This window comes from Sebastes fasciatus, chromosome 2 (assembly GCF_043250625.1).
Source record: "Sebastes fasciatus isolate fSebFas1 chromosome 2, fSebFas1.pri, whole genome shotgun sequence".
Classification (NCBI taxonomy): domain Eukaryota; kingdom Metazoa; phylum Chordata; class Actinopteri; order Perciformes; family Sebastidae; genus Sebastes; species Sebastes fasciatus.
Window position 1 is genome coordinate 20,545,469 of NC_133796.1, and position 25,896 is coordinate 20,571,364.

At 40.6% G+C, this 25,896-nt stretch overlaps 1 protein-coding gene across 5 annotated transcripts in view; it reads left to right on the plus strand.

The window, feature by feature from the left end:
* The window catches only part of spon1a (spondin 1a), a 138,596-nt gene that overhangs the window by 40,354 nt on the left and 72,346 nt on the right, over positions 1–25,896 (plus strand). For 3 of the 5 annotated variants that reach the window (XM_074613713.1, XM_074613688.1, XM_074613705.1), the window contains 3 exons: positions 7,600–9,491; positions 13,586–13,692; positions 18,385–18,518. In XM_074613713.1, the coding sequence (XP_074469814.1) occupies positions 13,663–13,692; positions 18,385–18,518 (164 nt within the window). In that variant the 5' untranslated portion in view covers positions 7,600–9,491; positions 13,586–13,662. Of the gene's footprint in view, positions 1–7,599; positions 9,492–11,355; positions 12,011–13,585; positions 13,693–18,384; positions 18,519–25,896 lie in introns of those variants that run through there. The other 2 variants (XM_074613695.1, XM_074613680.1) reach the window with 2 other exon arrangements.

Below are 25,896 nucleotides of genomic sequence, written 5' to 3' on the forward strand. Positions count from 1 at the left end.
CAAACCGGTGTGCATCTTTGTTCCTATTGCAACTTTGGCAGTATCGTTATCACTCAAGTACATTCTTCTAAAAAAACAACAAAAAAAGCTCTGTATATGATTGACTACTTGGAATAATGGTTGTAAGGAGCACATCTTGAACATGTTTGTATGCTTTGGCTTGCTACATTATCAGAATACAATGTAAACAGAGATCAGCCTTCACAAATGGAGAGGCGGGATGCGAAAAAGAAAGGGGATCATCAGAGATTTGTGGATCTATCCATAGGGAGATACTGGGAGAAAAGAGGCAAAATGCAAAATATATTAAGGGTTGATTTATTTTCTAACGGAACTAGTTTGTACAACGTGTTGTCTAGTTGTATTAAGAATGAAAAAAGAGAGTTACAGAGAGAAATGTATGATGTGGGTGTGACACAATTAAACTATCTAACAAGCACTTCTGAAAAAACATACTGACAACTATGGGTACTATTGGAAAAAAAGTATAGATGTATTTCCATATTTTAACAAATTTCCGGTGACTTTCTCAATCTCACTTGTGAAAGGGGCCATGTTACCGTTTTAATTTGCTGTGTTTTGATTTATCAGTTTTTAATTAGAAGAAATCACCATCCCCAAATGGAGTTGAATAATACAAAGATAAGATGCACGTTTCCCAAGCAATAAAGCTTTAACTTGAGAGGGCAGTGGAGCTTATAGGTGCTGGGCTCCAACTCTGTGGGTAGCCAGTAGTTCATTTAGAGTTTGACACTTGTACCCAATCTGGAGGCGGTTCATCTGTAATTACAAGCTAGTTATTTGGTGTCATTCTGCTGATCCTCTCAAACTTGAATAATTTCTTTTCCCCTCCTCTTTCCTGTTCCTCTCACACCTTTTTTCTCTCGACACTCTGTGCGCAGAATTTAATGGGATGAGCATGGGCTGGATATATATGTGATTAATGGAAATTTTCTCGCCCAAGAGGAAAATGTCTTGTCAGAGGCAGGCCCATTTCAAAGACACTTCACTTAGATACATGCAATTATTTGGCTTTTACCCTTCTTTCTTGCACTCCGTCCTCTGCAAAATGATTCGCTTCTAACCTGCTTCTCTTTGCCACAGTATCTCTGCCTGCCTGCTTGTTTGTCTGCTGCTTCGCCACGCTCTCATCTTGCCATCTCCCTATAAAACAGTGCGTAGGATCCACACTAAATGTTTGCATATGTACAATGATGAAATGTACTTATGCCAAAAAAAATTCAGATTTATAAAAACGCGCATATGCCTGCCAGTGCGCAATTTCCTTTTATAAATCACAAATCAACCTCAATCAGCCTCATATCCCACCCTCTACACACCCATATTCAACCATAAATGGTCAATGCAAAGGTCAAGTGTTTGTGAGGTTGCGGGGATGCATGTCCGTATGTGATGACAGCTATTGTGAATTCACACTTGTTTATATTATAAAATAAGTAAATTGCATCATATTTTTTAGAAGAACTGCTGCAAATTCAGTCATTTTGACTGGCAATAACCTCAACAAAAATCATGACATCCTGGTGAGACTGTAGAATGAACATTGATGTTGTAAACATGTGTATTTCCAACATCCTTACAGACATCCACATATCCTTTGTGTGCATTTTACTTCGCTTGAGCTGTGAATTTTCCATAAGGTGTGCTACATTGTCAGCCAAAGCCACTCTACCACTTTCTCAACAGTATTTTACAAGGCCATATAAAGAACACCTGGACAAGATAATGGAATCCAATCCAATAGCCCTGTAATAAATGTTGTTTTATTATAGCTAATAAATGTCTGACATGATTCAATTCAAGAGTAATTTTTGAGTCCAGTCCATTTGAGTTGTTGCGCTAGATTACATTATATTGTAAGATGTTACTATTATTTTATCCATCCTGTCACCACCAATAAATATGGCATCGAAAAGTTGAATCACCTGTCTGACACAATGCATTAGGCACGACTGAGATGAACTGCGCCTCGCCTGGACAGTAGACAAGATCAGGCAGGGGGCGGTGACAAAAAGCTGCGGTCAAGTCGGACAGTTTCCAGCAACCAGAATTTACAGGAAGTCACAGGAAAAGTTACATCCTGTTAGATCCGATCTGTAGGCTACTTGTAGTTTGCAGACCACGGTTTATTTATATTTGTTTGTAAATAAATATATGTGGAAATGTGCATGTAGCTGGCATTGGATTCTTTCATTTATTATTTTGATGTCTGCCTTGTAAAGCACTTTGTAATGAGCACTCGTTTTGATAAGTGCTATATAAATAACCTTAATTATTATTATCAACCACCCAATATATGTTTAGCATTTGAAACCTTCATTAACAACATGAGACTAATAGCCTACAATCTAGTGTAAGATATTACAATTGCACAGAGAGTTGGCATTTTCTACAACATGTGGTATTTGTTGTCAAAACTAAGATCCAATCAGCTCTTTGATCAGGTGTTTCCCATCATGCCTTGGGTCTTGCAGTCATTGGAGAGCAACTGCAGCACCTGGCTCTAAAAACTGCTGCCGCCTCGATCTCGTGAGGTTGTCGTTGCTCACGTGTGCATGACGTCAGAGCAAGTCGGGATCAAGTCAAATGCAAATCTAACCGGCATGCATTGTGCGCCGATCGCCAGTGATCGATTCAGCGCAGGCCTGGCTCATCTCAAACGAGCCTATTATAAGCTTCACATATGTAATATGTTTGCAGAGTTATCATGTTGGATTGTACAATATGTACATTTTATTGTGCCCACCCCTACCATGTACTGTTATTTATTGCACTGCCTTGTGATGCCTCACAGTGACCTGTGCTGTCAAACTCGACATTAGTTTGAAAAAAAGTACACACCTTACCAAGTAGTATGTGTTTTTTCTATTTTAAGCTCATCCTCATTATAAGGTGTTATATGGTTCTGAGTGGTAACGGAGTGGGATGTGTTGAGATGAGAGATACATGACCTGAAGTGTTTCCGAGCATGACATTCGAGAGGAGAGAACACAGGAGCGTCTTCAGCATAACGCGTGCGGTTTCCCTAGCTAAAGGTCATCAGCAAGTGGGGGCTGAGATACAGAAAAGGTCAAAGCCTCTTTGAAAATGCTACTAACAAAATGTATCATAAACAAGTGTAACATTAAGTATCAGTTTCTTGAACTCATGATGGTACAAATAATACCGTTAGTTTTATAAAAAAAACATTATAGATTGTGAATTAATGTGATCTATTGACGGACCCATTGTACAATAGGATCGAGATTTTGAATGATGGTGAGAGTCTGTTGGCCGGACCCGTGTTGGAGAATGTCACAACACTTATGGCACAAACAGCATAGATGTTAATGTGACATTTAAACCAGACCTCACACAGTTGGATATCTTGGCCTTCAACTTTATAAGGACATTGTGTGCCACAGTCCTCTAGGAGATATAAACTAAATGTTTGCTGTCACAAGCATGAACTCACATGGTCAGTATTTGCATGTCATCAAAGATTTGTATTCAGTTTTACATCAAGTATTAGCATTTCGATGTTCAGAGTCAGCTGTAGAGGCAATAACTGAATATATATATATATAAACTGGAAAGGTTTTTGCAATATACTTTTGCCGGTTCCAAGGTTATTCAAAGTACTACATCTACAATAAACAATTCTACTTTTAGGTTCAATTGCTGGCAAATTGATATAATGAAGCTATTAAAACACACATCATCCTGGTTCTCTGTGTATGGTTTTCAGTCTGTGTATGGACTCCTTCTCATTTTGCTTTATTCTATCTGGTGAAGTGCAGTGAGATGGCTTATAATAGTGTCTAATATCAGGTCTGAGGACACCTGAGTGTCATATCTGGTTTCTCTAATGTGCCTCTGTTGTGAGAGTATTCCTTTGCTTGCCTTGTGAAGAGAGGTACAGTCTAAGGACCTGACACAGAACTTATTGATACGTGTCATTAGGGCTGCACAATTAATCAAATATTAATCACTATCACAATTTTGGCTTCCTACAATTAAATGAACATGATCGACGTTGATATTGACATTTAAAATGCATGCTCCGCTCATAGAAAACTCTGCTGCTTTAATCAAGCAGCCGGCTTTCAGCAGTCTCATATATCCAAGTTTTTGCCGGTCACACACACGTGCAGCAGCCACATGAAGGTTTTACGGCGGCACACAGCAGCACAGTAACGTCTCTCACACACACACACACACACACACACACACATGTCGTTGATGTGGAAGTTCTTCAGTGTGAGTGAAGAAGACATAAAGCTACAATTTGTCACAACTGCAAGTCCAAAATATGCCATGAAGGAACAACCTTAAAAACATTTGGAACAACTAACTTAATCACTTATATTGTAATTCATTCTCATGATGCTGCTCAGAGTAATCACAGTGACCGGCTCGTCTGCCAACAGCACGGAGCTACTCGGCTCCATTAACTGAGGTTCCAATGAGTTACATTATGGTGCGTTCAAAAGTAAAAATGTGTATCGAGCGATGGTAAATTCTAACGCTATCATGATGCGTTCAAATGTAATCTTGTAAAATGTGAAACTTGAATAAATCCAGCTGTTTGAAGATGTTTTCAAAGCAATATAAAATAGATATTAGAGAGAAATATTACCTTTTTAACTTCCCAACACTAGCTCTAAGCAGCAAATATTTAAATAAAAATACAATCATTTATTTTTTAATCATTTGAATTGTGTGTTTTTATGCAAATAACCACTAAAGATGACAATAACAAAGTAAAAGGATCACATTTATAGTTTTTGACAGTTGGAATGTAGCACAACATGGAAGTGAAAGCAGCGCTTTGTTTATTTAAATTCGGAAATTGCAATAAAAATATTTTGTCCCTAAAATCTATGAATAATCATGATTTCAATATTGATCAAAATAATCGTGATTATCGTTTTGGCCATAATCGTGCAGACCTACCTGTCATAACGGTTTAGTGGAATTAGAGTACTGTCTTAATCGACTGTTTTTTTTGTTGTAATGTCCCGATTTTACATATCATTGTCCAAACACATTCAGAGTTCTCACCGAGCCAGTCTTCAGCAGCTAAACTCTTTGTTGCCTACCAAAGACTAGTGGCAGACTTTGGCTGAGACGGTCGCTTTCTGAGACAGAAACATAATAGTTCCTGACAGGGTGTGTGATTTCCTCAAAGCCATTTAGATATGGCTTGGGACTCCTAAGAGCTAAAGACAGGATTCAATAAGTAATGCCTCAGCAGACTCCAGCACCTGGTGATCCCCGTCACCCTCTGGCTGACTGTAATCATTTGTGATAGCCCCCGTACGCTTGCTGGCCTCCCAACAGCACATGTTTCACTCAGGCTTTTAGATGGGCATCAAAATGCATTACCTCCAAAGCAGTAGATGGGGAGCCTATATGCGTGAAGGCAGGGTGGAAATAAAGACATTAACTCTGTCTGCAGACCAAGATTGCTGAACTTTGCTGAGTGACATCATGTCCTTTAATACATATACATCAACACCATTAATGCACTTAAGTTCAGGATATGTCAGTTGTCTTCATACATTTCAGCTTGTAAATGTAAAATATATTTCTGAAACATTATTGCAATTAATGCTCAAGGACTACAACTTTGTGACAGGAGAAGTTTTCTTCCTTCTTTCCTGTCTGTATCCTCTAACTGCTTCTCTTTCTCCTTCAAATTAAGTGGAAACAACCCGGCGGATCTTCTCAGGTTCTCTGCATATAGTGCTATTGTGTGGTAAATATGGCCTTAATGACTCGGCAGCGGGGGGCTCGGCTGTTTAATGAGCAGGCTCTCCTGCTCCACCATGATCAAATGAGAGCCTAATTTGATTTTCCCTCTTGACCTCTATTTCTCACAGAAAACAACAAAGCACAAGGTTTTTTTTATTTTTTCAAAGGCTTGTGCAGGAGTAGAGAAATTGAGAGGCGTGTGGAGAAAGAGTGGATAATGATGAGATTTTCCTCATGAAGATATAAAAAGTATATTATACCCTTGTTAACATACATACAGCATATAATGCACACCTATTGTATGCATTGACACATGCACACAGAAACAAAGGGAACAATTAACATTAGAAATGCTCAATATGAAATTCAGAGCATAGTTATTTGCCTCCACACGGTTCCCAACATGGTGGCTCGCAGCTAGTGCAAGCCCCACGGAAGAGCGCCGGGCTTTGAAGCAAATTTTTGTAGTGGCCAAACAACTTCCATGTCCGTCACAGGATGCCATTGGGCCCAAAAATACTTTTTTCCCATAGACTGACCTGGGAAAGAGATGTTTTTTTTTAAGGAAAATCCACTCACCAGTACAAACACTTGAATAGCCCTAATTTATATCATAAGTCCTAAAAGTTGTAAAATGCACTGATGGACAAATCCAGAGTTATTTCCCTTCCTCTGTTCCTGTGAATGAGCCCCAGACTGAGGGCTGGGAGGTGGAGTTAAGGGAAAGGCTACTGCGCCTGCTCTATGGGCCCTATGGAGCGGAAGATCCGGGTACTTTATCACTCGGCAGTCGAGCCATTTTGGCTTCATGCGCGCCTGAGCAACTCTCATAGGAATAAACTGGGGCCTGCCCCCAATGCTGTATCCACTTCCCTTTATACATCCATGAGCTAGCTGTGCTAACAGCGCAGTGTAAACAACGGCAACAGTGCTGAGCAAGCTAACAGTGTTAACCTGAGGGGGAACCGGAGGGTGGGTGCTACGCTTCTGCGATGACGCTGTCGGTTGGGATGGTGTTATCAGCTGTAACTGCCGTATGAACGCAGTGCAGAGCAGCGGCCGTGAGGTAGCCTGTGGGGCACGCTCACATGTACTAATATGCACTAAAAGGCAAACGCAGAGAAGCTTGGATTAAAAACATTTATACTGCATTCAAAAACTGCATGGTTTTTACCCAATTTGCATGTGATTATCATAAAGTGGGCATGTCTGTAAAGGGAAGACTTGTGGGTACCCATAGAACCCATTTTCATTCATATATCTTGAGGTCAGAGGTCAATGGACCCCTTTTAAAATGGCCATGCCAGTTTTTCCTTGCCAAAATTTACCCTAATTTTGGAGTGCTATTTAGCCTTCCTAAAACTGAACCTGCTACAGTCTCTGCAGCCAGTTAGCTTAGCTTAGCACAGAGACTGGAAACATTAGTCTTAACAAAAATGACAGTTTGCCGTTTTAAGTGGGGTTATGTGCGGGACTATTTGTTGGCCAGGCACATTAAGGTTTTTGTATGGATTAAATAAATGAGATATATTGAGTTGATTCGTGAGCTTTAGAGGTGCTGGTAGGTAGATTTTCCCCATTTCAGCCTGCTCGCTTTTACGGACAGACATCAGAGTTGTATCAATCTTATCACCTGTCTCTCTGCAAGAAAGTGAATAAGCATATTTTCCAAAATGTTGAAATGTAGCTTGAAGCATAACCTGTGTTTTATGTCATGCTCTGTAATAAAAGTAAATTAGATAAGCTAAAATTCTTATTTTAAATGACAGCTGAAAGAAAAGCATGTTTTTTAAAGCGGTTGTGGGCAGGGATTAAAATCAGTATTTGTGTCTGTTTTTGCAGAACTGCTGTTGGAAACCCGTCCTATGATCTGATCCCTTAGATGTGGCAGTAGAAGAGACCACTTCAGAAGGAACCAGCAGACCGTGGCATCACTACAGAGGAAAACACACAGTGGGTGTCTAGACCAAAAGTAACAACCTCATGTGCTGATACTACCACATCCACAGACCACATGTGTTCTGTCAAACTGATGTCAGAGGCGAGAAAGACTTCACTTTTACAACACCAGACATGAATCCTTAAACTTGCTCCCCAGTGCTGCATTACTATCTTTTTACCAACATTTCAACTGCATTGGGGTGTGCGTCTATATTGCCTCTGCTGTTGCCCATTATTTCCTCTCTACATGATTTTATTAATAAACAGGAACTGTCACTCTTTGTTCATGTTACCCCTTACCAAACTATCATACTGTATGTTTTTAAGCTATTGTGTTGTTAGTTTTTCTGTCACTGTATAAAGGCTGCAATTTTCTTTTCTTTTGAGTGAGTTAATGAAATGCGTTCTAGTGAGTGAGGTCAAAGCTAGTGGCATTTTTTATTCCTCTTTAAAGAATCCTCTCTTATTAACAACCAGCCCCAAACTTTTTACATAATAGTAGTTACATTTGTGTCACCCATTGGAATGAAAATCAGTTTTAATATAATAACAAAGTTGAAGTAACTTTTTCTTTGTCCAGAAAAGGTCAACTAAAAGTGAAGGCTATTTTCAGCATTGCTGTTTTCCACATCCCTGGTTGCACACACCGGTGCCTGGTAGTGACGCAGTACATTCACAGTCTCCTACTGTTGCCTCTGAGTAGCTCCCCTGGAGCTGTTGGAAGCTAAGTGCCCCACTCAAGGGCAACTCAAGAATAGTTGTTGAGGGACTGACAGCTCATAACTCATTCAACTTCACCACTCAGATTGTATTGACCGGTTTGGGAATTCAAAGCAGATTCCCCTGGTCACAAACTACTTCTCTAACATGATGAAGCAATACAACATTGAGACATTGTCATCTCTGCAGAGGGTATGGAAAAAAAGCTGTGCTGTAACACAGAAGTCAGTAACTGCAGACTCTGGTTTATTGGCTCACAATTGTTTATTCTTATACAGAATTTGTCAGAGGAATGCAACAACCATCAAACTGCAAAAGGTTTCCAAATGTAGAGACACAGCACATATGAACATGTGTTGTATAAAGCTGTACTGTGGTGAAAGCAACCTAGAGCTTTAAATCTATTTTTTTTTTCAGAAAGTGGAGGGTGACCATGAAGCCCTTATATAATGAGGTAAATATCTTTGAAATTTCTGTTATGCTGTGTTGTTTCCTCAGCTATTTTCCTTCCACTGGTAAAAGGGGATGTGAGGATCTTGCAGACATTGTTTTGGTGTGCAGTATAATTTGTGAAGAGGCAGGGAGTAACCTGAGGACTGAAGGTGGTGAAGAGATTCAGCTCAGCAGGGCTGTGAGACAAAACGCTTTCATGACACCTGCTGGTGTAGCGTTCTGCTATCCGGACTCCGCTCCTTTCCTCCCCCATCATCCATCCATCAACCCAGCGGTAGATGCACAGAGCTCGCCACTCCATTTGTCACTGCCCATCAGAAGTGGTTACATTCTCATTACATGCCTGCTGACCCTTTTGAAGACTGAAATAAACTCTGGGGGTGTTGCAAGAACATGTCACGAAGGATAAAATGTAGCGTTCCTCCTGTGCAAGATTAACAGGCAAAGAAAGGAGGGATTACAACAACATTTTTTTTGGTTTATCACTTCACACCCAGTGTTGTGTAACATGTCATGTTTTTATTTCAGTGACTGGAGAACTGTGTTGAACAGACAGCTGTCAAAACCAAGTACGCTTTGGAAGACAAAAAGAAAATGAGAGAGCAAAAGCAGAAAAGAAGGTGAGGAAGACCCACTATGTTTTTCAGACATTAAGGCTTTAAATGGGTAGCAAGTGGTAGAGGTTGGGTGAAGTCCAGCTTTTGAAATCACCATGCTTCTGTTACTGAGCAAAACAACACACGGTTGATTTTAGGAGCTTTTAGTTAAATCAAGCAATCAATAATCATTGTAGGATGATAAGTAATATAAAAGAATAATCCAAATGTGCATGGATGTCTTTGTTAAATGTCCCTCCAAACACTTGTGTATTCTTCATCATTAATTAAATTACACGGTACCTGGACACAAAGGACACTTTCCCTAATGGAGAGCACTTTGTCATGATCATGAGTGGTACCTGAACTCTATTGACATTCTGATTATTTATTCTGATTCAAAAAGTCTAAAGGTGAGCAGAAAAAACGTGTGTGCACATACAGTCTGTTACTATGAAAGAGACAAAGCAGAGACAGATAGAGCTTTCATTTCATCCAAGAATCATGTGAAACCAATTCTAACAGGCATGTATGCAGCAGGTGACTCCTCCAGGGGCTTTGAGAATAACAATAATTCAAATTCATCTGAAACTTGTTTGAACATGTTATGAGTTTTTATTATGCCTGTCGCGCTGGCGATAGCCGTGGCTGGAGGCATTATTCTTTCGGGTTGTCTGTGCATCCGTCCGTCCGGTCCATTCTCGTGAATGCAATATCTCAGCAACGCCTGAAGGGAAAGTCTTCAAATTTGGCACAAACGTCCACTTGGACTCAAGCATGAACTGATTAGATTCTGGTGGTCAAAGGTCACTGTGACCTCACAAAACACGTTTTTTGACCCAAACTCAAGAATTCACATGCAAATTATGGCAATTTCACACAAATGTCTAATGGATAACATGATGATGTGATGAAATTTTGGACAGACATGGATGTAAACTTCAACTTGACTGGTTGGCGGGGGCACACAACCGCAAGGTGGTACTTCTAGTTTATTTTTACAAACAGTGAACACTCAAAATCCTTGCTCCCTACCAAAAATCTCAAACTTGATATCCTTTGATTCAGAACGATGCCATCATCACAACTGAGGGATCGTTAAAGGCTATGAGTTTGGAGGAAATCGTAATGTATTTGCTCAAAACTCAAAATACAGCTGAGGTTGATGGGAATGTCAAAGATTTTTTGCAGGTATTTTGCCCTAAAACAAATTATTGGATACATTTTGACGTGATGGTGGCGCTAGAGGAAAGGTCAGGGGATCACCACAGTAGGTAGGCTTCATCCTCTGGGGACCATGAAAGTCTGTACGAAATGTCAATGAGATATTTCATTCTGGACCAAAGTGTTGCAAGGACTGAACGACAGACCGACATAGGCCTCTCAAGAGACATGCAGCTAGTATGGATAAAATGTTATTGTACATACATACACAATGAAATGTTCAAACACTACAGTGTGCCTTGGATTATTTTTGAGGGAGACTTGCATTTTGTACTTTTTTTCCACCCATGCAATGAGCCCTTCACAAGACTGAATGACCCCTCTTTACTAGAATCTGACTATAATGCATATATACCTTCTTATCTTGCCTGCTCTCACTGATGAGTTAAATCAGGTGGAAGCTCACATACTGCCATTAATTCAGTTAAAATGTGGAAATTTCATTGCAGCCAAGAACATAGAGAGCAAAGCAGCACAGTCACCGACCAGCCGATGGTGATGATTTCAACTCCTCACTTATTTATTTAATTAGTCACCTAGACAACCGTTTAGCATGCTTTATCAATTCCTTTGTGTGCCTCTGTGTGTGTGTGTGTGTGTGTTCGTGTCTTCCGTAAAAGCTCTTGAGTGATGACACACACACACACACACACACACACCGACCACACACCGACCACACAGAGTTCAGTCCAAGTATGTCAAACGTGTTGCCTCCTCTCAGCACTCATTGGTTTGTCTTTGTTCCCAGTCTGTTGGTTCAGAGTATTCTTCACGTAGTGTGTTTGTAAATAGCTGTGGTCTTGGAGACGGCCACACAGCGCTCATTCCTCTCTTATTCCCTCGGACCCCTGCGCTCTTGCTCAGTCCAACCAGCGGCACACAACCAGTGCGCACTTCTCTCGGAGCGCACAGCCAGTCAGTCCTCCTCCTCTTCCTCGCTCTCTATACTCACACCGGGATGGATCTACCCTCCTAGCAGAAAGCACAGGTCTTACTTCAGCAGTTGTGCAGCAAGTTGGGGTCCTCATTTTAGGAGTGAAACAGGAGCGTTTCTGACAAGATTCTCCGCGCATCAACTACATGAATGATGACAACAACCGGGCTACAGTCGCGGCTGATGCTCCTGCTGTGCATCATCTCCACCGCAGCGGGCAACATGTTTTCATTCACCGAGGAGCCCTCCGAGAGAGCCGGGAGGGGAGACGGGTATTGTAGTCGGGTATTGCGGGTTCAGGGCAACAGGAAGGACACCAACAGCGAGTTTCGCCTCCGCGTTGAGGGAGACCCGGACAGCTACCAGCCAGGGAGCACATACAGAGGTTGGTTGGTGTTTTATCCGAGAGATTTACGCACACTGCGTTTGTTGGCACTATGTGCGCAATGTGAAATAAAAACACTATAGTCCACGGTGAGCAGGTTGTGTAAACTTCAAATAAGTTTGCAAGTGTATGTGCACTGAAAGTTAACTATATTTGGTTAGTAAAGAGTCGAAGTATCCTTGAGCAAAGATACTTAACCCCAAATTGCTCCAAAGTGCTGTGCTATCGGTGTGTGAATGAGTGTTTAGATTAGATCTTGATGGGCAGGTTGGCACCTTGCAAGGCAGCATCGGTGCCATCAGTGTATGAATGTGTGTGTGAATGCTTACATGTTAGTGTAAAAGCACTTTGAGTGGTCGGAAGACTAGAAAAGTCCATTTACCATCCTGCATCCCAAAAAGGAAAATATGCATTTGAACTATTAAAATGCTGAAAACACCGGACACTAAGTACAAATATAATATCAATATCATGTGCAATACTATTTACATTCTCATTTGCAATATCACTGTTCATTATGTGCAATAATAATGTCCAACATGTGCAATATTACTTATTTTTCTGTTTGTTAGTTTACCATTTTGTATTTTACTTATCTTATCTTATTTACTCATTTTACTAAATGTATCTTACGTAATTGTTATTCTATTAGGCACTGGTGCTAGAAATAGTACTTTTTTATTTTATACACTTGTATTTTATACACTTGAACTTGTTGTAATTTTGTTGTATTTTTGAGCAATTCTCTGGCACAAGAATTTCCTTTGGGATTAATAAAGTTCTATCTTATCTTATCTTAAAAGCCGAAGGTGACAACAATTAACTTCCAACCTATAATGTGGACAACTGTGATAAAGCTCCTTTATGAGCAAGCATTAAAAAGGTTTATATAAAGCTAAATCCCTCTGCAAACTCATGCATGCTTTTTGGTATTCTCTTTCAAAGTTAAAACAGATTTTTTTAAAAAGCCAGCAGTCCCTTATTTCAAAGCTTTTGTCTAAAGTGGAAGTTATTGGGAGCTGTTAATGGGCATGTGCCATCTGCTCTGTGAATCTCAAAAGGCTCATGCTGTTCTGGACTCCACAATATGTTGCATTGCAGTTAATTAATTATTTTCTGTTTTAATGATAATTAATTTAATATCATCCAAAGATAACTGAATTGGCTCCAAGTGGGGAGCTTGTAATCACATTTTGCAATTACCTATTCTAGAAATGAGTCATTTTGAAGTTTTACTTTATCCAAAGATGCTGATAAAGTTGTCAAGTACAGCAAATCGAAACCTCCCCAAAGCTCAAAGTAAATCGACATTTTTTTTATCTTCTGCTGGATTGCAAAAAGCAGAAAAACACTCTTAAGCATCTTCCGGAAATACCGCCTGACTGAGACTGAACCATTATAATTACTGTTATCTGAGCTAAATCCTCAAGAAATAGATGAAACATTTGATGATTGTGCATACAGTCAGGCAGGTAGTTAATTAAGCCCACTTCAGTGGGCTATTGTGAGGATTGTAGTTCAGCTGTTTTCTCTGTCAAGTGATGCTTGTTGTCACTCTTGTTTGATTCCATCCAGTGAGTCTGAGTGCATCCAGCCCCTCCTATTTCAGAGGGTTCATCCTTATTGCCCTGAAGGAGGGCGCAGAAGGAGACATGGACGAGGACTACACTGGAAATTTCCAGGTAAGGAAGCAGCTAATCACATGAGTGTTTGTACAATCAGAACAGAATACCAATTTTTATGTTTTCTCTACCTTACTTAATGTCCATCCTGTATAACATCCTTCCTCTGGACTCCAGCACAAGCACTGTGCATGACGTGTGTGAAGAAGGAGAAAAAATAGATCTCTCTTACTGTAGATTGGGGGGATGGGGGTCTTGATAGATTTTCTTTGCACAGCCTTCCTGTCTTCACATGTCAAAGTGTGATTATTCTCACCTCACCTCCTCTAATGGGCTTGATATAGCATATGAAAGGAGCATACTCTCAGCTCAGCTCCATGTAGCTGTGATTTTCCAGGCTGTGAAAATACTGCACACGTGTGTGGAATCTGAGGAGTTGTGTGCCCACAAGCATGCATACAGTTCATGTATGTAGGAAGTGTACAATTAGAGTAGTTGAGAGGCTAATAAGCATTTTATGCAGGCAGGCCAAGCTGGAGTACTGTAGGATGCAGGCAGAGAACGGAGTGGGGCCAAGAGTGCGAAAAGAAGAGAGAAGGCAAGGAAACTGGTGCTGTTATACGCGCATGTGATAATGGCCAAATATGTGAGGCCGTTGTAATTATAATGCAGTGTGAGGAGACGAGTAGCAGAGAGAAGGCGAAGCGTGGTTGATGGAGTATGTGTGTGAGTTCAGAGAGAGGAAGGATGATAATCATGTAACACACATAGACTGTATAAAAGAAGTGGACGTAGTCACCGTGACGTCGCCCATTTCTTTGTGGACTACCGTTTTGAAGCCTCGGGTTCGGCATTTTGGCCGTCGCCATCTTGGTATTTGTCCATGCCATGTTGTTTTTTTGCAATCAGAAGTGACACGAAGGGGTGGAGCCAAAAGGTTTCAATTAACTTTCATGAACTGAAAACACTGTGAAAGGGTTAAAGTTGTAAGAGGAACCCACGGACAACTCTCGTTAGCAAACTGTCAATCACAAGGTAGCCCAAAACATCCCCTGCTTTATGGTCTATTTGACTCTAAATGGAACCATAATTTACTAAATGAACATCATGTTGTATTGAAGAAGACTTGAAACTAGCGATTGAGACCATAAACTCATGTTTATAATGTTTACTGAGGTAATAAATCAAGTGAGAAGTAGGCTCATTTTCTCATAGACTTCTATACGATCAGACTTCTTTTTGCAACCAGAGGAGTCGCCCCCTGCTGGCTATTAGAAAGAATGCAAGCGTAAGACACTTTCGCCTTGGGTTCACTTTTCAGACCCGGAGGCATCCCACTGGTAACACAATGATAAACTTAAGACATTTATATTATTTCTAGAATGTTACAAAGTATTATACATAGTGGTACATAGCACCATGTAATGTCGGTAGATGCTATCACAGCACATTGACAGCGTAGTTGCAGTTGATAAAACCTAAACGCAACACTACATTCATAACCTTTAAATCCATTCCACCTCACTGGTTCTTGTTCTCTCTCGTGCCTTTTAGCTTACTGTGTCCTGTCAAAGTGTAATTTTCATCCAAGTCTACAGTGGGCTGCAGTTTCAAGACATTTATAGAGTTTACAGTGCACAAGATGACATCCTGTTTTCAAAGGATTCGAAAAGAACTGAGCACCTGAGGAATTGGTTTCAGATATATAAAGTACCCAAAATGTTAGAGAAATACTCAAGTGTAGTTTACAACAGTAAAAGCAATATATCATGATAAAGAGTAATTGTTAATAAGAAAATGCAAAGCATAGATAACGTACATAAAGCCAAATCCCCAGAACTTGAAATGATATGTCTTCTTAGGGCAGAGCTGTTAAAGAAGCAGTTGTGTATGGGTTTAACAGCATGTGTGGAATTCTCTTTTTCAGACTTTTGTGAACCTGTCATTTTTAGTCACTTCCCACATAAAACCCTATTATTTTATTTAACCTGTAGTAAAATACACACTGAGGTTTACACAGCAGCCCTCAGGCTGCTCTGATCACAGCTACTGCCATGCTGTGGCACTCCCTGTGAACCTAAGCCTTGAATATGGGAGGACATAAAAAACATTATTTTTGTCCTGTCATTACCCGGGGCTAACACCGGCAAGAATTTTTTTTCTGTTTTGTTTGTCCTTGCAATTGATTTCATGCTGTTGTTATTTAGTACCAGCCTTGAGCGTGCTCCTCAGCCGTACGGCGGAGTGTGGCGTGGTGTGACAGGGCGCTAAACGTCAGGAGTAAAGAGGGAAAACACTACATCATTTAGTCATGTTCAGTCACTTTGCTCTCCACACATGGATGAGACTGAGTGTGGAGTGCACAGAGAATGATAGATAGATGTGTGACCATAGCCTTTAGATGTTCGCATCAAAAGTACAAATAATGGATACGTCAAGGTCTCTTTCACAGCTGCAGATGATCCTGTTTCGATACAGGCACCATGTGCCAGCGCAGTCAGAATAAACTGCTGTCCAAGAGATATGCCTCTATCATCACCTGCAGTTAGTCTTTCATGTTTTATGTCTTTTATGTCAAGAAGCACACACACACACTCCGAAGCACACACACCATTCCTCCGGTCTGAAAGAGCCCTGGGTGGGCCGGCCTCCCGGCATTGAGAGAAAAGAAAGAAAAAAAGAAGCTGCAACAGAACGTCAGGCTTTATTTAACATACAGCTCATTTGAAATCTGTTGGTGTGCCCCGTCTCAGCCGTCTCAGGACAGCTCCCGACTTGATGAAAAGCACTTTTATTGCGCTTTCTGGGAAGGTCAGCTGCCACTGTGTGTATGTGTGTGTGTGTGTGTGTGTGTTTGTTGGCAAGAGCGTGAACCAGCGGGCAATGCTGGCGATGTCTGATGAGACATTACTTCTCAGCAGGGTGAGATGATAGCCACGCTAGGCTTTTCTTGTTCTATGTGAGGGGTGAAATCAGTGCCACTTTGAGTGCAACATAGTGACATAATCGTCGACATAACGGAGATCGTGGGTGCATCGTGTTCTTGTCATAATTCCACAAGGGTGATTTGATATTAGGGCAACAAAGATGTCTGATACGTAACCTCTGTGAAAATTGTTCCATTTGCATTCACTTTTCCAAGTCCCCATGTTATTTTAGATCAATCACGTTGTGTGTTAAGCACTTATTCTGATGCACAAATTCATGCAAAAACCCAGAAAACGCATCTCAATTTTTCCAATTATGTGTCACTTTTTCCGCCAACACTCTCACCGTCTGTTTATTGGTAGATTTGACAATTTGGAATTAGACACGTACAAGAAGAAATGGGTCGTAGGTCAGTTAGCAGCAAATTGGTTGCTTCTTTTTGCAGATGGTGTTTAATGCATGAGACTTCACTGGTTTTAACATGTGTAGTAGTCCAGTCAGGCCACCCCAGGATGCCTGTTAGAAACCATGGGAACATGCAGGGGGGGCTGTATAATCCGTCAGGCTGCACACACACACACACACACACACACACACACACACAGACATCCACATCCACACAGAATCCACTTTAACAGCGAACTCATTCATAACATGGCATGACAAAGGAAATTCTCTGCTGACAGCTTTATGGAGTGAAAGTTCCCGGTCTTTACTGCCCTGATGTCACTTCCTATCAAACAGATCCTTGGTCTCTGGGCAGCGATATTAGCTCGCTGGCTGCACTCCCTCATGCAACCCGCTCTACTAATTTCCTGTCCAGTTAAAATCAATGAGATGCTCAGTGTCTCAGGTGTGCACCTTAGTAGAGAGACAGGACTTTTTTTTATACCTGTTGTGATTGGGCATCTGGGTGTTAACTCTGATCAATCTGTGTATTGATTAATTCAATTTATTTCACCAGGATTATCCAGTCAGTATCAATACTTGCGCCCACTAGGATGACATATGGGAAGTGGAAGAAGTATCACCCATTCACTAGACTGGATTGATTACTTTGTGGTTTGGTGTCAAATGCCTTAACCGTCTTTTTTGTACGGTGCTGGAAGGGCGGAAGGAGCTTATGTCCTTGTCTCCAACTCACTGACAATGACAGATTTTCACAAGGACGGGAATGAGGCAAATCAACTAGCCTATCTCTCTTATTCTGACACACTGGTTCCCAACCCTTTTTTTGGGCTTGTGATACCTTAAATAGAATCAGTGTATACTCCTCGTTAAAGGTTATGTACATATCTATGAGTTGTGACGACTGTTTAATTTTAACCAAGAGTAGAAACGTATCCAGCAGTATTTCACAAGAAAAAAGTAAATATTGGAGAACGACATACGTTTTTTCTTCTCTCCTCTCCTGTTAATCATATCTCAGATTTAATTGGAGGGATCCTCAGGATGCTTTAAAAACATACGCACTAGTGTTTGAACCAGTGCATGTGAGATGAATCTGTTCATTTCAACGTAATAGCTGCTAAAGTCAGATGTGTTTGTTTCACCTACAACTCATGTTGTGTCTTTTGGATTTATTTAGGATTAAATCCCTTAATGTGTCCTGAAAATTTAAAATAATGTCAGTTTCAGCTGTTGATTGGGTTTATAGGCACTTGAGCTGATAGTGGGGACAGAAATTTATGTGAAATGGTCCAACTCCTGATGTACTGTACAAAGTCACATGCAGATGTTTAAAGTGCTTTGAGCCAAGTCTTGTCTGTGGACATTTTTATTCATCACTAATCTCTTTTGTGTGTGTGTGTGCATGATCTACAGATAATTGATGAGGAGGAAACACAGTTTATGACCAACTGCCCCCCTGCAGTGACAGAGAGCACTCCTCGCAGACGCACCAGCATCCAGGTGTTTTGGACTGCGCCCCCCAGTGGTTCCGGCTGTGTCAACATCAAGTATGTATACCGCGACTGATGCTGAATCTGATGAGCAGAGGCGAGTCTTCAGCTCAAACGCTTAGAGAGACACTACACACTACTGGTGGAGGATTAACTTTCAGCTCAACAGGTCCTTGTACTCGGTGAACTGTAATTCATTATTTTCTAAGAGGTCTGGTAATGTGGAGAGCAGGGCTGCCCCTTTCTATCAAATTTAAAATTTCTTTCTCCCCGCATCACTGGCTGCAGATCACTGGAGAATACAAGATACAAGCTTAGTCTGCGAGGATAGATTTGATTTGTGATTATCTCCTGCTGACCACTTTTGAAGCATATTAGAAGCTTTTAGATGGATAGGTGTTTTTTTTCTACCTTCCAGGCAGCCACAACAGCATGCGGTTCTTGCGATGTGGGTTTATTATAGCAGATTGATAGCATTTGTGTGTCGAGGGTAGACTAAATAACAGAAACACCTCTCTGTAAAATGCAATACAGTTCAACTGCACCACAAGCTACATGATCATTAGAATTTATTGCATGACCTTTGCATTAAGCTGGGCAAACAGTGTACGATTTTAGCTCGTTTCTGGCACGATTTTTAAGCCGCACGACTCATTTTAGAGTTGGACCAAATTTCAGTCAGCTCTGTCGGGTGTCGTTTGCCGTGCAGTGTACAGGGGGGAACATGGATCCGATTAACTCCTCCCAACCGGCCGTCGGACATGTCCAAAATTTTGGTCGGCCGTCCACAGGCTCTTGCACAGTTGAAGCAGAGCCAGGAGCCGATTCTCCAACGTCAGTACCTTATTTGTCCTCCTTTTACAGTAATCAGAGCATAGCTATCAAGATAACAATGTAGGCTACAATAGAAAAATAATAGTAAAACATAGCTAGTTTACCTCCAGTTCTCTCTGCAAAATAGACAAACCATACTGTCGACCATACGCGTCTTCCTAGCCCCCTGGGAGTCCAGATACGACGGTACCTCTTTTTTTTGATGTTTCAGCAGGCAGGATGGCACAGATGATCAAAGCAGCACGTTTCTTTGTGACCCCTACAGACCTCTGCTAGCAAATAAACCTTACCTGCCTAGGAGCTTTCAAACAAATCTTTATTGACAACTGTCAACAGCCAGAATGGTCCGCAGGGGCCAACGGGTCGTGTTTTTGTTTTATATTTGACATGTACAGTGTGAGCACATAAATCGTGAGCTTTGGCTTTACATTACAAACGATCCACTGGTACAGTAGAAGTAGGAATTACACAACAACATTTCTTTAATTGTACAGTGTATGCCCAGCTTTAGACTGTATTACTTTTAGCCTGACATACTGTACCTAATAAACTGGTAACTGAGTGTATGTTGATAGTGGTAACTGTTAGTTTTGATGTGACAGAGTTTGACGTGCCGTAGTAGAATGGTTTGAAGCGTTTGCTTTTCAACTTTTTAACGAAGTGTTTTTCAAGATTGGTTATCTAGCTAGCTATATTTAATCCTGCCATACAGAGTTAAATCTAAGTTTGAATCATTTAGTAGTCCAGCTCTCTGGGATTGGGACCTGCACTATCAGCATATATCAAGTCTGCAGGTACAGTAAATCAGTTCCATTACATACCTTCCTCCAAGCTAAACAGAGTTAAATACAGAATGTTGTGTAAAATTTTCATTCGCACTTGGCTTCATAAACTATTCATTACCTTTTATTAATTATATAGCTGACTGACACCGATCAATTCTGCTGTTGCGTGTCCTCTGGGCTTGCTTGGATACAGAAGGGTAGTCATGTATGTTCAGATGAAGACAGATCATGGCCGAAATCCCTTTATTAATCCAGTACTGTGGGGAAATAATGTGAGTACAGGAGGTGGAAAGATGCTAAGGCACTGTGACTGACAAGGCCTTCTGATCAATGCACTATTTAACTGTGTATGCATCCAGTTGGTTTCTCTGCTGTCTGGTGTATGGTCTGTGTACAACGGGATGATGAAAAGGTTGCACTTTTTAGTAATGCATGTTATTATTATGTGACTGATACTGAGTGTGATGAGTTTTCCTTTTTCTACGTCTCTGTGTTTTCCATTTCCCTTGTGCTTATCTTTCTGGAGTAACTTTATGACCTGTCCTCTCAATAACCTCTGAGCTTTCCCCTATACTCTTTTTCACTCCTCGCTCTCTCCTCCGTTCTTTTTTTTTATCCATCTTTTCTTTGTTTTCATCTTCACTGTGGTATTGTCATAGTTTTCTCACAGCAGGTCATATCGCACAGCACGTCTGCTCTCCTCATAGAAACCAGTGGGATGATGGCAGAATTGTACTCAGTTAAGCTCATGGATAGAGGGAAAAAGTTGAAAGTGTGTTAGAGCGTTCAGCCTAGAAAGAGATATTTGAAAGTGCTGAGATGTGGATGTAGTAATACCAGGGCGCAGACAGTAGAGAGAGTGAGAAGTTCAAAAGGGATGCCTCTGAAAATCATGATTACAGGCTGGGAGTGGGTACCTGCCATTGTTCTCCCCCCCTACAGTACCTGGCACTCAAAAAGATGACAAGGCGTTTGTATGCCTCTGAGCTGCAACAGAACAAAAGTCTTCATTAAGTCTTATTGATTGAGGAGGTTCTACTCCTGTACCTGACAAGCGAAGGGATATTTATATGAAAACTGTTCAGAGGGAGAGGCTGTGTTATTATACAGCCCATACCAGCAGAGAAACATGGGTACATAAACAAACACATACCGCGTAGTCAACAAATATGCACAGGAAGAAACAACATAATGTGGAATGATTGCTAATTTTATAGATTAGTTTAGAGAGGACACTTTCATTACCACCACAGGCAGGGTAAATGTTTGTTTTTAATTTCATTTTGTATCCCAAAAGAGCTCGGTCAGCCAGCCAGCCTGCCTGCCTGTAAAATATCATGGTTATTTAAAAAAACAACATCTGGCCATGAAATTAGAAGTGTGTGTGTGTGTGTGTGTGGCATGTGTGTTTCTGTGACTCAAATGTTGTCTCAGGACTATTTCTCCTCCCGAGTGGTTTGCTGCAGTATAATTGACAGGCAGTTGCCGTCTTTCAGATGGAAAGGCTGAGCTTGGTGGTTTGGTTCCGTCATAGGTTGGTTTGTGATGATAGGGTCAGGCAATGATGCTCGTTCAAGCTCCTGAACTCAGAGCACAGACTTTGAAAGTATTACCATCCAATCCAGTTATTTTCAGCTTTTTTACATGCTAGAATCAAATCAGGCCAAGGTTTCCATCACTGTGTCTCAGTTGCTGGCATCCCACTCTTGTTTTATTGGGTGTTGTGGTACTGACTTACATTGCACGGCAGCTTGATTCTCGGGATGTCTTGCAGATCACATATCACACGAAAATCCATCTTCTCAGTCTTCACGTAATGCATTTGTGTCCGGCAAGCCAGATCAGGGACCAATCCGCATCGTATGAGGAGCTACGAGCGTGGCTTAGAGCTTAGGTGTGTTTGACACAATACAGATTGGCGACTGTTTGTTCTAAACAACAATAGCGGCTCCTGAAGGGGTTAGCGTAGCTGCAATAGCATCAGTTATATCAGAACTGGAGAGTATTTCTTCATTGAATGAAGAGGAAAGAACGGCACTGAAGGATTTTCTCGATAGAAAAGATGTTTTTGCTCTTCTCCCGACTGGCTTCGGCAAGAGTTTGATTGACAGATGGTTCATCCAATCACCTGCCAAGTATTTTTTTGAAAGTGCCTGCCCTTTTCCAAACAGTTTCCAATTACAACTTCTCAGATGGTTCCATGTAACAAATGATCTGGCAGGTCAGGTTAGGTACTCTAACCCTGCACTACTAAAATCTTGTCGAACTACAAAGACACACAGTCCACTCGCAGTTGTACAGTGGTGTTACAGAGTGATATGTCTTTCCACTTACAAAGGATCTTTGGTCAGGAAAGGCACTGGCTTGCAGAGAACACTGAACACAGATTTTTGTTAATTAGCTACAGCTAAACACTGCAAGTGACGTTGGTCATTTTAACCAGCAAAAGTGATGTGGGCACCAGCTGCTACTTGAATGTTCTGCTCTTCGCTAATAAAACAGGGTGAGGAGCAACGTATCCTCATACATGCGTATTATATATTACGTGTCAATTTGCACTTGTTGCATGCATACAGTCTTTTCATAATAAACTTCCATCTTCACAGGAAATAACTTGGTTAGGTGTAGGCAACAAAACTACTCAGTTAGGTTTAGGAGAAGATTGACTTAGTTAGGTTTAGGCAACAAAATGGCACAGCATAAAAATAAGATATTACTTGAATGTTCTGCTCTTCGCTAATAAAACAGGGTGAGGAACAACGTATCCTCATAGATTCGTATGATTCAGTATATTACGAAAAGTTATTCCTAATTTTTTTTTAACGTTTTCCTACAAATGTCCAGCAGCATGTGTCAATTTCCACTTGTTAAATGCATAATCTTTAAAAAAAAATCAACTTCTGTCTTCGCAGGAAAGAACTTGGTTAGGTTTAGGCAACAAAACCACTTAATTAGGTTTAGGAAAAGATCATGGTTTTGGTTAAAATAAATCTATAGATGGTGTAACTTATGTTACGTGACAAATAAATTAACGTTGACTTCTGGTTTCACATGGAATACGAACACCGGTCTCCTGGGCGAAAGTATGCTGTTTTTTTACCCACCCGTCAACCCCAACCTCCTCCCTATGTGGTGCGCTTTATACTTTCTGGTTCACAGTTACGTGGATTACATACGAACTGATTTTGTGGGATATTTACGAATTACAGTGCATTATTTTTCGTAGGTATAGCTACGAACAGTGTATGAGAACAGCCCGAAAGGAGACTTAAATGTTTGATAAGATATTTGTTAGCCTCTGAGCTTAACAAATCAATGTATTCTGCCACCTGAAAACCGGAACTAAAATTGAACCGGCTATCAGAACTTAATCCTAGTAAGAGGCACAATAGACTTGAAAGATTTCAACGCGAAGAAACCGGTGAAAGTGTTGCTTTTCAGAGTGGTGTTCCTAATTATTAATTGTGTGTAGTGTTTTTTTGTTCTACAGCTGCTTGATTGGATATGGTAGATGAGTGACTGCTAAATGCTCTTTAAACGTAACACTTGTCATTGTAAATGTCCCCATCTCTGATCCCCTAATTTTCATTCAGACTATTCTTTACGTAATTTCAGACCCTCACAGCAAGTTCTGGCAAAGAGGGATGTCGTCTATCTTTTCGACCGACTTTATTCTAAATCAAATGTTCAGCTTCATGTCTAATTGGATGAAATTAAGTGGCTTCCATTCTGCTCATTAGGGGGCACTTAATGATAAAATCGAACATGTTCTGCTGTTGTCCGATGACAAAAAGTGGAACTCTAGCCAGGAGCTATTGTCACAGCAGAGATCTTGTGGTTGGAGCCAGAGTAAATCGCATCGAAATATAATCCATATATTGCAGTCACCATTGAAGTTGCCACTATCTTTTATCTTTCCATTTGTAGGTAGGAAGCAATTTATTTGTCATCCCCCTCTGGTGCCATGCAATATGGAGGGTAGTGTGATGTGTTCTGGCTGTCTGAGTGAGACAGTGTATCAGTGATCAGATGAATGTCACAACCACATGCAGTTGTCAGAGTCTGTTAATCTCCTTCAGCACAACGATTGGAGAAATCAAGGAGGACTTTGATAGGCCACTATAGTCAAGCAGACCTGTAGAAATTAAATGTACATACATTGGCTTATCTGCAGTGGATTTGTGTGTCTCTTAGTTGTTTCTTTATTGTAAGTTCTGTTTGTAGCAGCAGCTAGAAGAAAATTAAGTTATTTAATCTCTGGCTGTAGCAGGAGCAGATGAACAAATTGAGAATTTATTTATCTTCTTTTACAGATCTACTGGGCATAAATGTAGCCTTAGAAAGACAAAATCTATCTTGCTCTTTTCTTTTTGCTTTCATTCTATTTCTTACTCTCCTCTTTCTCTCTTTTTGTTAAGCTCTCAAACATGCCTACTCCATCCCACACACACACACCACATTCAAATGAGTGCACTTTTGGGGTGATTGGGATCGGTGGCGGTGTGGATCCGGCAAAGTGAGATAGAATTTAAATTGGATGTTAAATAAGCATTACTCCGCTTGATTGTTTGGCCAGCCCGGGAAAGTGGGCAAGCAGTGAGGCAGAGTTTGCTCCTCTCTCTCAGGGAGATATGTGAAATTGGGGTGAGATTGAATTAAAGCGTGAACAATTAGAGATGTGCTGGTGGCGTCGCTTACCTTGAATCATTTCATCCACGTTATGAAAGGCTGTTTTGGCCAAAGATCATACTTGCTCTCAACAATATGGTTGTTCCTGTATATGTTTGTCCTTCATGTGAGTTGTCAAGACGTGGGGTGTCTAAAGCTTGCATTGGGACCAGTGAGCTTTTCCCTTGATTTTAATGGCCTCCTCATTCACAATACTCCACCGACAAATTAGCCTATGTTATGAATGTAGCTCTCAAATGCATTGTGTAAACCTTTCTGTATAATTCTCTCTAATATTTCAGAACAGTTACTCCAGAAATCTGCCATTATTTCTATAATATCTCTCACTGATATTGATGAATATGCCATATTGACATGGTGGTGCGAAAGCCTAGCAACAGTAACCAAGAGGGGAGGGGCTTAGCGAAGGGTGAATTATTGCCTGTTTTAGTGAGATTGAAAATACATAGAGGAATGATAGTTTATGTGAGAGATAATAGTAGTGTGTGTGTGAATTAATATAATTTGTGTGAGACGGAGTGAGTGTACTGTATGTGAAAGGGTATAATTAGGGTTCAAACCCTGATAGGGTAGTAGAACTCAATTGAGTTTATGTTGGTTTGTTATTATTTGTCATCTTATGCCAAGGCTCAAATTGCTGTGAACTGCAACGAGCCAGAAATATGAAACTTGACCTAATAACTGGAAATGATGTGCAAGTGCTTCCCAAGAAATATGACTCCAGTCTGCCATATGGTGGCACTGTAAGTAACGGCCAAAAACACGATTTTGGAAAGGCCATGCCCCTCACACTGTAAGTCTGATTAACTTGAAATTTGAGACACATGTCCGTTTTGAAGATGTTGACCAATGATCTTTAAAAGGGACAATAATATGTTGAAAAAGTGATACAAATTTCATAATATAGAATGTAAAAAAAGTGATAAAAAAATCATACTATAGTATGCCCAAAAAAAGTCATAGTTCTGTATTTTATGTCAAAAAAAGTGATAGTATAGTATGTAAAAATAAGTGATTAAAAAGTCATAGTATAGTATGTCGAAAAAAGTCATATAGGTAGACTTTTTTTAATTACTTTCTTCAACACACTATAATATTAGTTTTTATCACTTTTTCCGACATACTAG